The 13,051-nt window shown below is 38.8% G+C and overlaps 1 protein-coding gene across 6 annotated transcripts; it reads left to right on the top strand.

Moving 5' to 3' along the window:
- Positions 1-79: 79 nt before the first annotated feature.
- LOC109972117 (oxysterol-binding protein 1-like) lies at positions 80-12,534 on the top strand. Of its 6 annotated transcripts, none has more exons than XM_020620772.1 (16): positions 80-495; positions 1,309-1,479; positions 1,832-2,040; positions 2,208-2,367; positions 3,029-3,140; positions 3,230-3,428; positions 3,520-3,634; positions 3,735-3,792; positions 3,878-4,045; positions 4,146-4,391; positions 4,605-4,725; positions 4,835-4,938; positions 6,070-6,165; positions 6,416-6,600; positions 6,732-6,955; positions 9,773-12,534. In XM_020620772.1, the coding sequence occupies exons 2-16, from the start codon at positions 1,346-1,348 to the stop codon at positions 9,913-9,915; spliced, it is 2,274 nt and encodes a 757-aa protein (XP_020476428.1). In that variant the 5' UTR covers positions 80-495; positions 1,309-1,345; the 3' UTR covers positions 9,916-12,534. The 6 variants fall into 6 exon arrangements, with proteins under 6 accessions (XP_020476428.1, XP_020476431.1, XP_020476429.1 ...); XM_020620775.1 differs by lacking the exon at positions 80-495 and adding an exon at positions 517-597; XM_020620773.1 differs by lacking the exon at positions 80-495 and adding an exon at positions 644-749.
- Positions 12,535-13,051: the final 517 nt, after the last annotated feature.

The raw sequence follows: 13,051 nt of genomic DNA, 5'->3' as shown, positions 1-13,051 counted from the left end.
TTTTATCAAGTAGAAGACAGTGGCAGCCTTCTAACAGTTTATCAAAAGGCAACATGGCAATGTTTGATTATCTCAGTTATTATTAGGTTATAGTTAAAATATATGCTAACATTTACTTTGTCTCAAAATGATCGTAGATGTTGCGCAAACAACTATTTTACTGGTACATGATTCTACCGAAGACATCCTCACATTATTAACTAATCATTATCCTTATACGATGTAACTTTATGGTATGAGAATAGAAGGGCGTTTTTCGCTACATAACGTTAGCTACAATTTCCATTTAGTCTTTTATTCTGGTTTGGGTTTAATTTCCAGTTTTAATGTTTACAGCGGAACAAAAGGTGACGGTGAAGGGGCTGGTCGAACGTAATTTCGGTGCACAACCTGTAGCAAAGTAAATAGCAAAGCTAACACTAGGCTAGCAAGTTAACATAGCTTTATCAAACACGACAGGCACGCCACCGAAGGCTAAAGTCTTTCACGGTAACGGTAAGTGATCACGCCATAATGTCAGTTAAACTGGGACAAAGAACCGTAGAGAGAGAGCTGCACGGTTGAAAGTGATCGTTAGCACAGTCTACGACGTGTCAGGTTGTTTGATAGCTTTCCGTTGTTTAGCAAGCAGCAATTACTGACCGACACTTTTAAGTATCCTTAATGTTCGGCTTCCTTGATGTACCTCGCAGTATCCAGGCTGTGTTTACGTGACACTCCTGGGATATAACCGGAGGGTTAACATGACTGTCGGTAGTGAGCTATGTTGTCTCAGGCTTTCAGAGTTGTATGTAAATGCAGTAGACCTTAGCTAAACTGTATCAATGGTTTTGTCAGCGGAACACCATTTGTTATGTGGCGATCTTGCTTTAAGCTCGAGATCAAGCTGTAGGTTATCAAGGGACAGAGTTTAGTGCTAGCTCTGTATTTAGATTTGTGGGATTTGGTGGCTTTACTTTATTCATAGCTGTAACAGTTAGTAAACATTTGTTAATTGTGAACCAGCGTTCATTCATGACACTAAATTCTACTAACGGCAGTCCACATTTGGAGCGTACTATTTAGCTAACGTTGTGTGTTTAACGTTTTCAGTTTAAACTGGATATTCACAAAGCTTAAACAGCGGGCTGACATTTATATAATTTATAGTTTAGTATGGCTTAGTATCTGATAACACTATTTCAAACCAAGGCTCCATTATGCTTTGTATATAGCTAATGATAAATGGATATGTGCCATAATAGGATGGTATAATGACTTTATGAATTTAAGCTTATCATTTTATTTAGAATTACTTTTTCGCCACAGGCTCTAACCTCACCCAGTGAAACAACAGGCTGTTGTGATGTCAGAACCTAAGCCTCCCATTCCAAGCCCTGGAGATACATACAATGGTTGGCTCTTCAAATGGACTAACTACATAAAAGGTTACCAGAGACGCTGGTTTGTTCTGAGCAATGGACTGTTGTCTTATTACAGGCAAGTTGTATGTACTGTATATGAATTGACAGGGTTTTCCTGAGGCTAAAGCAGCTATGTGGCACGCAAGGGTGTGACTAACCTTGACTGTGTGTTGAAAGTGTGACATGGGGTGGGTAATGTAGATTTTCTTAGGCAGTAACACAATCTATAATAGTGATTTCAGGGCTTTTGTGCCTATTAAGTACATTTACCATAGAAATTCACTCACTAGCTCTATTTTTTTTTTCACCAATTCATGCAAATTTTCAAGCATCTATATGAAAATTAAAACCTTTGATAGCATTTCCTCTTCACAAACCAGGTATTTAGAACTCTGCATTTGACAGTCCTTCATTGTGTTTGTTTTCAGGACCCAGGCAGAAATGGGTCATACTTGCCGAGGCACCATCAACTTGGCCACAGCCAATATTGTAGTGGAGGACTCATGCAATTTTGTCATTTCCAATGGTGGGGCTCAGACCTACCACCTGAAGGCTAGCTCAGAGGTAGAGCGCCAGCGATGGGTCACTGCACTGGAGCTCGCCAAGGCAAAGGCTGCCCACATGCAGACTGAATCTGGTGAGAGGGAAGAAGAATTTGTTTTAGACATAATATGAAAAGCTTCTGTTGTTTATAGAGCAGCAGTTAAGCCAGACACAAATGTATGTACAGTAGTTCTCTGCAAATCATTTTCACATGACATAGCTTTGTTTTATTCATATTATCTTCCCTATCCGCGCTTTCAGATGACTCGGGGGACGATTGTTCTTCAGTGCCCCCTACCTCAAGAGCCAGAGGCTGCCGTAATGCAGAAATCCAGTCCACACTTCGTACATTGAACAGCAAGGTGGAGGACCTCACCACCTGCAATGATCTCATTGTGAAACATGGGTCTGCCCTCCAAAGGTATTAGTTATTTGAGCCGTTTACTATAGAGAATGTGAAGGTACTTCACGCCATGTTGAATGTTGGGACGGGTGCCATTTTGGAAGTACATGCTGTATTTACCTGCATACACTCTTGTTTTGTTTGGCTGAAAAGTTGCTTAAGTTGTTTAGATCTCACTTTACTAACTGTGGTAATTCAAGATGGATAACCTTAACTGACTGCAATGAACTCTAAGCAGACCTTTTTAGTTCCCATCTATAAGAGCAACAGACTGAAAAATGACACTGCACACTGATATGAGCTCTCAGTTCAGGAACTAACACTAGCTAGCACATGTCAGCAGATGACACAGACACTGCAAATGAATCAATTGCTGTCCTGTCTGTGCTTTAAAGTGGACATTTGGATGTGGCTGAAGCATCCACTACTATATATAGCTTTATGGGATAGTATTTGTTTATTTATTTATTTTAAATTAATGTATAGATGTATGTAGTGTAAATATCTATGAATGGTAATGAGCATGATGCTTCAAACATGGTGCATTTACCCAAAATTCAAAACGGTCTGAAGTCAACTTCACATTGTCCATTGAAAGAAATAATATTATCCAAGGAGAGAACTGAGATTATGTATTTTGTTTGTACATTTATTTTTTTCTTTCATTCTACACGCACAGGTCTTTGTCAGAACTGGAGGGGATTTGTGCCGGATCAGACATGGGGGAAAAGATCAGACAAGTTACAGAGAGGGCCACATTGTTCCGAATTACCTCCAATGCCATGATTAATGTAAGTTACCCTAGTGTAAATCTCTGACACACACTATATTGTTGTTGACTCTCGCTGATATGTTGCTGTTGTGTCCTCATGCTCCCAAGGCATGCAGAGACTTCCTCTCACTGGCCCAGAGCCACAGTAAGCGCTGGCAGAAGGCCTTGCAGACTGAAAGAGACCAGAGGATACGACTGGAAGAGACAATAGAGCAGCTAGCCAAACAGCACAACCACCTGGAAAGAGCTTTTAGAGGAGCTACAGTTCTCCCCCCTTCATTCAGCAATCCCACTATAGGCAACAAAGGTGAGACTCTCAGCCCCAAATTAACTTTTGCCTTTGGACCCTTGGCATTGCTTTTAGTCATTCAGTCTTCCACTGTCTCCTTTCATTTCAGGTGGGGTTTCAGGAAAAGGTGATGCCAGTGATGAGGATGATGACAATGAGTTCTTTGATGCTATGGAAGACCCAGCAGAGTTTATTACTGTCCCAGCTGACCCAAAGTATCACAGGTTATTAAATGTCTTTCTTGTTTAAACATCAGTGGATTTTATGTCATTTTTTTTCTTCCTATGTAATATTTTATTTTGTTTTCTTACTTCTGTTCTCCAGGAGATCTGGCAGTAACATTAGTGGCATCAGCAGTGAGACTGGAATGGACGATCAGTCGGTAAATGTGCTAAGTTTGTTTTTTAAGCACGTTGATTTGTGTTGTAAAGTCACCTCTTCATAGCGTTTTACTTTTCTTTTGTCAGTTTGATGAACTGTCCTTGGCATCCAATCCGGAATCTCCACAGCCTCTTGAGATTGAGCCAGTTAGGCGAAGACGGACTCGTATCCCAGACAAGCCCAACTATTACCTCAATCTGTGGAGCATCATGAAGAACTGCATTGGAAAGGAGCTCTCAAAGATCCCAATGCCTGTAAGAAACTGGTACACTTTTTGACACCTAAATGAATTTTCATTGTGAGCATAATCAGAAATAATCAGGCTTCTTTTCTCTGTGATGTGGTACATACTAGGTGAATTTCAACGAGCCCCTCTCAATGCTGCAACGTCTGTCTGAAGACCTGGAGTACTACGAGCTGCTGGATAAGGCTGCTAAGTGTCAGAGCTCTTTGGAACAGATGTGTTATGTGGCTGCTTTTACAGTCTCTTCCTACTCCACCACTGTCCACCGCACAGGAAAGCCCTTCAATCCCTTGCTGGGAGAAACTTTTGAGCTTGATCGGCTGAGAGAGTGCGGCTACCGCTCCCTGTGTGAACAAGTATGTTGAAAACCCATGAGAAACCATTTAAAACTAACAAGCAGTGAGCAGCAGTAACAAAAAACAGCATCATACATGTAGTAGGTGACATTTGCAGACTTAAATGTATTAGTTTAGCTATGTTTGACCACAGCAAGCATGTTTATTTTCTTGAAAAGATAAAGTCATCATGTAAAAAGAAAGATCATATCTTAACTTCACACCTCTTCCCAGGTGAGTCACCACCCACCTGCTGCAGCTCACCATGCTGTCTCTGAGAAGGGCTGGACTCTCAGACAGGAAATTACACTAGCCAGCAAGTTTAGAGGAAAATATCTCTCCATCATGCCCCTGGGTAAGTGTGCGCTTGCAGTGCGCTGTGTATATGTGAAATACAAGTGAAGTGCTTTTTGGTTGAGCAGAATGAATTGTCCTATGTAACATTGTTCCCTCTCTGTCCATAGGTTCTATCCAGTGTATATTTGCAAAGAGCAGTAATCACTACTCTTGGAAAAAAGTGACTACAACAGTACACAACATTATTGTGGGGAAATTATGGATTGATCAGGTAACTCTGAAGTTGTTTTAAAAAATTGATTTATTTTGTACTTAACATATGCATATGACACCATTACTACCTATTTTCAGAATCGGCTTTATAGGCCAGATGTGTTGACCACACAAGGAATTTTACTTTGGTACAGTGGCTCTCAATGTGTATGTACAGTGTTCTTCCATAAGGCAATGAGTAAATAAGATAAGACTGAGAGAACAAGAAAAAGTGTGCAAACAAGAGAAAAGGAATGTGCATTAGGATAATAAAAATAAAGTACTTATATAAAATGTGTATATACACACAGTTTAGATGGAAGTTTTAAGATAGATGTATACAAAGGTATATTTTCAAGGTATTGCACTGAGGGCTGTTGTTCTGCTATACAGTCATAGGTTAAGTGTTCATCAGAGCGATGGCCCAGGGGAAGAAACTGTCCTTGTGTCTGGTTGTTTTGGCATACAGTGACTTGTAGCACTGTTCAGAGGGGAGGACTTCAAACAGCTTGTGTCCAGGGTGTGAGGGGTCTGCAGAAATTTTCTCTGCCCTTCTTTTGACCTGTGATGTGTACAGGTCCTCCGTGGAGGGCAGGCTAGCACCAGTGATCTTTTCTGCAGTTCTGACTGACTGATGGTTGAATGTTTGAAGCATGAGGGGGATTTCACACAGCTCCAGTGCTCTGTTGAAGATAAATGTGAAGATGGGGGCCAGCTGATCAGCACAAGGTTTTAGCCAGAAGGGAGTCCCTCTTTGTTGATACTTAACCAGGGCCCCTGTTCTCTTCCCTCGCCAGCATTTGCTCCAGGTCCCATAGATGGCTGCTGCCCCTCTGATCAAAATGTCCGGTCAGCTTTTTTCATTAGCAAAAATCAGAGAAAAGGTGTTTGGAGTGAGTTGTCTGTTGTTTAGTAGATCTTCTCTGATAAAGGTAATCTGGGATGGCCTGCAGAAGACAGAGAATACCAGGAAAACAACAAACACAATCGAGGCAGCCATCTGCTGTGCCATCTTTGTCAGACTGTTTAGACAAATGAGTGACGGATGTCTTCACAGAACTCATTGCTTATCCTTCTACTGGGTGCATCTTTTATATCTTTAACAGCAAAGTCTCCCCAACCCCACCCCCCACTGTTTTTTCCCTTCCAGTCAGGGGAGATAGATGTGGTGAACCACAGAACAGGAGATCGCTGCCACCTCAAGTTCACTCCCTACAGTTACTTCTCCAGAGATGTACCAAGAAAGGTTTTCACATCTTTTTTTCTTCTATGATATCGCACATACTCTGTGTGAAACCAGACTTTACAGGGAGATCGAAATCCATATAGTAAATTATAAATGAATGTAGGTATATATTTATTATGGTGGGTTCTGTGCTTCTTGTTCAGAAAATATTTAGCTGAAACTATGCAGCTATTAATTCTATTAGCACCTATGCTTTCATATGTCAGCTTCTTCATTACATTCTTGACTGAAAGCTGTTTTTTTCTGTCAGGTAACAGGAGTAGTAACAGATAAGGATGGAAAAGCCCATTACGTGCTGTCAGGAACCTGGGATGAGAAGATGGAGTTTTCTAGGGTAATACAGAGCAGTAAAGGCGAGAATGGCACTGAAGGCAAACAGAGGACTGTCTACCAGACCCTCAAAGCCAAAGAAATCTGGAGAAAGAACCCTTTACCGTAAGTTTGGTAATAGATTGGTAGGACTGAGAATGTTAAAAGTACTTCTGAATAAACTGGGCTGTAGAGATAGGGCAGTATTTTCACCAGCTTTGTGCCTCTGATTTATTTTAATCTTGATTACTTTCCAGAGAGGGAACTGAGAACATGTACTACTTCTCCTCACTGGCCTTGACACTCAATGAACCTGAAGAGGGAGTGGCGCCAACAGACAGCCGAAGACGGCCGGACCAACGATTAATGGAGGAAGGCCGTTGGGATGAGGCTAACACAGAGAAACAGAGGCTAGAAGAAAAACAGCGCACTGTACGAAGAGAAAGGGAAGCTGTAAAAGCAGCCAGCTCACCTGAGGAGGGTAAGAAAAGAAAGGAGATTTATTTTTGAAGCTTATCTATTTGTTTTTGTCCACCTGGCTGCTTTTATCTGGCTTGGTATTCCTCATCTGCTTGTCTCCATCTCAACTGAAAGCTGTCACTGAGGATTCAATCAGTGACTCACTCTTGAAAAGCAAGTACTCTTGTCTTAGTCTTTTCCCCACTCTCGACCTATTGTTTATACTGCCTCTGTAGTCAAAAGCAAACATACAACATGGTTGTGTGTGTAATAGGGAGGTGTTAAATGTTTACTACACCATCTTAATATCTCATTGACATTTTACTCTCCCTACATCCATTTCTGTTCCATTTAGCTGACACCCAAGAGACTGGCACAGAAGCAAGTGAGGTTTCTGATGAAAGCAAGTATCACTTCACAGAAGTGCTTTGAGTGGCATTTTAACTAAGCAGTGAGTGAAAAAATGGCCATAGCATATCCATGGGAGGCTGGCGGCCTTGTTTTTAATACTATGACTTCACAGTTTCTTAAACTAGTATTGATACGTTTTGGAACAAGAAAGACAATCATTAGCACTTTCAGCTGTGGACAGAGCTATATGTGGCAGATTGGCAGTAGTGTTGCTTTCGTCAATGAAAATTATGACTAAATATCGTCATCAACGAACCTTTATTGTGTGACGAAAACGACACGAGACGCAACAAAAATGCTGGTCGTGTGACGATGACTATAATTAAATGTATAATGCAATATTGTTGACGAAAAACGAGACTAAATGTGGTTTACAAAATAAAAACTACGCTAAAATGTCTCCATTTTCGTTGAACAAAATGTTATAACGTTATTTCGTCTCGTTTAGTCACATTATTATTATTTTGCAGTATTTCTGTGTCTTGCTTCAGGGGCCGCATCAGGTCGCACTGCGCAGACGCAGGCGACGTCACTTCCTTAAGCCCCACTCACGGCATTATTTAGAAGACGACAACAAACAAAGTTAAGTCTGACACAGAGAAAGGGACCAATGGCCGGCCGGCCGGCCGGGGTTAGTCTTTTGGAGAAAAAGAAGACATGACATTTGGAAAAACTTTCATTACATAGAAGTGGAAAAGAAAATGGAAAAGATGGGAGAAATGCGGCCACAAAATCACACAAAATGTGTAGTGGATGTACTGTATTTTTGAGTCTATAAGGTAACCATAATATAATAAGATAACCTTGTTTGAAATGGGTCTGGCTCAAAGAAAATTTTGGTTTCGTATATACTGCTAGGTACTTATACTATATTGAATGGGTTAAATAGAATTGCATTACTAAAAAGTGACAAATACAATTTTCATTGACTAAAACTAGATGAAAATAGTCATGGATAATTCTGACTAAAATAAGACTAAAATGCTCAGACTTTTAGTTGACTGAAACTTGACTAGACTAAAAAGAATATGAACGTGACTAAAACTAATAAAAACTAAAATGACAGCTTCACACAAAGACTAGACTACAACTAAAATTAAAACAGGCCGCCAAAAACCACTATAGTTGGCAGAGGTCATAGATGATGTAATGTCCATTTTGCATTGCTAGATGTATTGCATGGTACACTCAGTTAAGTACTGCATTTACATGATACACTGCATTTTCTAACTCAGATTAATTATGAAGCTGCCTGTTAACTTTTTACCAAAAATGTACTCATTTATTGATTGATTTTGATTGATAATACAAATAAGAGAATGGCTGGTCAGTGGAAACAATTGTTTAGAAAAAAAAAATCTTAAAATGAAGAAGCAAAGATTCCCTTTGTGCCACAAAGCAAAGGCTTGGAAATGTGGCAAGAAAATGTTACTATTGTCATATTTGCATGAGATGCAGATTAAAAGAAAACTTCTTTTGTTAATGATTAGTATACTGAGCTCTCACAGTTACTTTCATAAGTCTATATTGTTTAAAATGCTACACAAAGCACTTTTAAAATGCAAATAAACAAGACAGTTGTGTGGATTTTGAGTAGTGTAGTAGTGATCTTGAGTAGAGTAGTTGAGTTGTGGATTTGCATCTCTTTTTTGCTGGTGTTTGGCTGACACAAAGAACTTGCCCCCTGATACATCTGTTTCACACAAGCAGCACTGAACACCGTTACTCACTGTATGACTGTAGTAGTCATTTTCAGAGCAAACCGATTCTTTTATGTCCTAACTCCTCCTCAAATCATCTTTTTTTTTTAGCCCCTCATGGACCATCACTCTTCCCATATTTAAGCAAGTATTCTGATCATGATATAATGCATGCAGTACAACTGTTTCAGATTTTCCAGTGGTGTAGTAAAATCCAGATTAGAAAATCCCTGTCCATCTTTCTTCATTTTTTTTTCTACATTTCAACTTGCTCTCTCTTAGTGGAAGGGGAGGAAGGTCTGTATGGAGCTCCAGGCAAAAGCAAGTAATATTAGTCCTGCTGTCTGTTGTTCCCCTTTTATTATTATTATTAGTTTTTGTTATTTAGGTGTTGTGTTAATGATGTTGTAGCAAACTAGCAGTAGCTAACTGTAGAATAAACTTTGTGCTGAAATATTTTGGAGTAGTACTTTTTGTGTCATTGACCAGTATCATTGTTCTCTCTACAATATACATTATATAAGAATAAATTGCTGCTCCCATTGAGTGGTAATTATTTATTTGCCATTTTGTTTTATTAAGATGCATCTATATCTCAGTCAACCATCTGGGTGCATACTGGCTTAATTTAAGCATGATATGTTGTCATGACTCAGTGGCTTCCTAACCCTTGCTTCAGGTCCCTCTAAAATTTCTTCTTACTATAATATTTTTTTGTTTTCTCTCAGGCACCCATCAAGACAACTACCAAGCACTGTGGTTTGAGAGGATTGACGACCCTGTATCCGAAGAGACATTGCATGTCTACAAGGGTGGATACTGGGAGGCAAAGGAACAAAGCAGTTGGGACATGTGCCCTGACATCTTCTGATCACAGCCAAATGAGCCTGCTTCCGTCAGTGCTGCACAAATGAGAAGATTTAAGAGGTGGTCTACTTTACATCAGCTAATGATGGGAATCAAGCCTGACATTTTCAGTGTCCACAGCTTCATCTGATCACCACACTTAGCTCTCCTATTCCAGCAAATTTGCTAAGGATCAAAGGAGTCGGGACACTTTGCCATCAACGTAGACGCAATGCACATTTAGCATTGTAGAAACATTACAGCCGTTTAGTGTTCAGAATCCCCTCTCACTGCCTCTCAAATACTGTTTATCTGGGTCTTTGTCCGCTGTTTGTTTTAAGTCCTGGGTTCTGTGGTACAGCATTGAGTTACATTTGACAACAGGTTATGCTGGTAATGTCATGCATTTTCTTTGGAAGCACTATTGACAGAGGCATAATTTACCCAGATGACTTCTTACGATATGACAAAGTGAGCTACTATTAATGTGTACTTTATGGGTTTGTTTTGTTGTGCATTCATGATTAGGATTATTTGCAGTGAATGTATTGCAGCTTCTCCAGCAGAGCACCACTGTAAGTCAATAAAGTTTTATGATACTGAGAACTATTAAAAATATTAGGTAAGTATTCACTACACCAGTTTCAGACCAAAGGTATAGACGCATAAGCTTCAGTGGTTCTGATAAAAGCGGGATTTTTTTTTTCTCCCTCAAGGAAGTAATGACGTTTTAAGAATTATCTGGTTTCCTTGGAATTTTTAGTAGTTTTAGGAAACTACTAAATTTAGGAAACTGACTACATCTACTAGACTTTTTTCCTATTTCAAAATCAGTGATTTATTTCCCCCTACCCCCCACCCTCATTTGAAATACATTGTGAAGAGATGTTAAAATAGTTCATTAGGATTATGTCTCTTCTTACTGTATGTTGGCCTGATCACATCTGGTTTGGTTTTCTCCACAGTCCTTAATTGTGGGTGTTAAATGGCTGCATACTTTGTTCCTCAAAAAGGTATAAGTAGTTTTTTTTCATTCTTGAATAACATTTTCACTTCTACTCTTAACTGAGGAAGAAAATTCAGATTTTTGTTTAGTTCATTAATCTTAATTCTTAATTTTTGTTTCATATGATAACATTGAATATCACATAAATGAGACCAACCAAATTTGTATCGATAGCTTACCAATGAAAATACTAAGGGCGCTAGTATGAGGTAAATATTTGAACCCTGTCCTTTTGTTGGTTATTTTATTTGTCCTTTAACAATTCATTTTAAAGGGTGTAGCTGTTGACTGGGTAGGGGTCTGGTCAGAATAAATTGCAAATGTTATGTATTTGATTACTCTGATCCTTATGTTGCTTCTTAGGTCACACTTCTATTTTCATACCTAAAGCTTGTGCTCTTGCTAATACTAGGGTCAACCATTTCACTGCTGCTTTCCACATGAATATTGAGGCTCACCATTTCAACAGCTGAGATGACGTTAAGGGCAGCAGAAGCCGTGTGCTTCAGCTTGTCACTAAACGGTGCGCTGATTTCTGATGGGCTAATTAGTGAAGTGAAGGGAAATATAAGGCAGTTGTTTTGTCTTCCTGGTATTCTTCCTTTAAAAGTATTGATCATAGCTTTAATCTTGAATTAGGTTATTCTAGTCTTGTGTGCTGCAAGTGTAGATTTTTAGCAGACAGCAATAAGAGTGCCTCGATGCATACATATGGCACAAAATGAAATGTGTGGAAAGTTTGAAGCAAGCATGTAAAAACTGAATTCTGTTTTTGTCTTTGTATGTTTGCTATGTGAGTGGAAGGACTGTGTGATTTGTGAAAATCAAAATAATTTTACATTCAAGTGTACTTAAAAAGGAGAACAGTGAAAATCAAGGTTACAAAAGATTATGTTGCAAATATTTCTGTGTAAATATATTAAATAGTGAAGTAATTGTGGTATTTAACTGGCACTTAAATTTTTTGCCTTTTCGTTTTTGTTTACTCATATTTTGGCACTTTCATTGTTTGGGTTATGTGAACCAACTTATTATGAGTCACCGTTTGCTGCCCAGGATAGCTTTCTATTCTAAATTAATTTGTCTTTGACCTACACTGTTACTTACTTCAAATGTTACTTTATAAATCACCTAAATTGACATGAGTTTGTGTGCGGATTGTACATCTTGATACTACACTATAGCTTGCGGGTTTCCGTCTGTCCTCTCTTTTTTAACATACGTAATCTTGATTTTTAGCCATTGCCCTTCAGTGTGTAACCCTGTCATCTCATCTGTGTTTGTAACTTTTTTCTTATATTTTTACTTGTTTTTCCCCTTTTTTCTCCTCACTGTCGAGATTGATAATATACCCAGTGCCACAGCTCCCCACATTTCTTAGACTGAAGGTGTTATTGCACTTTAGTGATTTAATACAGCCTCCTTGATTTCACAGATAAACAGTCAACTTTTGATGTTGGCTTCTGAAGAGTTTGTCATTTTATAAGTTTGTTTGAGGAACTTTTCCTAAAACATGTTCAGTAATTACAAACATATGAAGTAAAATATAAGTATTGACTTACGGTCTGACCGTACTTTTCTCCTTTTTTGTCCTGTAATGCCGTTTTTTTAGCAGCACTGTATTAGAGGTTGACAATAAAAAATATGCTTTGAATGGAGATGAAGTGCATATCTTTAGTTTCATAAATTTTTCAAAGACTCTCAGTTTCTACTAGTTAATGTTTTTAAAGCAGAATTTTATTTTTCATTTTAACCAGCATGAACTAGTGTATGGGTTTTGACCACATCAAATACAACTAACCTTAATATATGACCCTCACCTTTAGTTAGAAATGTAAATATCAGTCTGTGTATTTATGTCAAATTACTCAGCATATAACACAAATATGGACCTGGAAAAATTTAGTTGTGATTAGTGAGGATATATTAGAAAAAGTCCATTTCTCCACTGGCTAATTATTGTCTCTAACAACATTTTGCCTTTTCAGTGCTCAATTAACAACAATGTTAAATCACAATGATGACCAATACTTTCTGAAGTAGAGCTAGTTTTGGCTGTAGCTACCTAAGTATAGTCAGTGGTGGAAGTAGTACTCAGATTTTTTTAAGTAAAACTACTAAAACCAGTGTAAAAATACTCTGCTACATCTCTGAC

Source organism: Monopterus albus, unplaced genomic scaffold (assembly GCF_001952655.1).
Source record: "Monopterus albus unplaced genomic scaffold, M_albus_1.0 scaffold247.1, whole genome shotgun sequence".
Taxonomy (NCBI): domain Eukaryota; kingdom Metazoa; phylum Chordata; class Actinopteri; order Synbranchiformes; family Synbranchidae; genus Monopterus; species Monopterus albus.
This window is presented reverse-complemented; position numbering and strand designations above follow the sequence as displayed.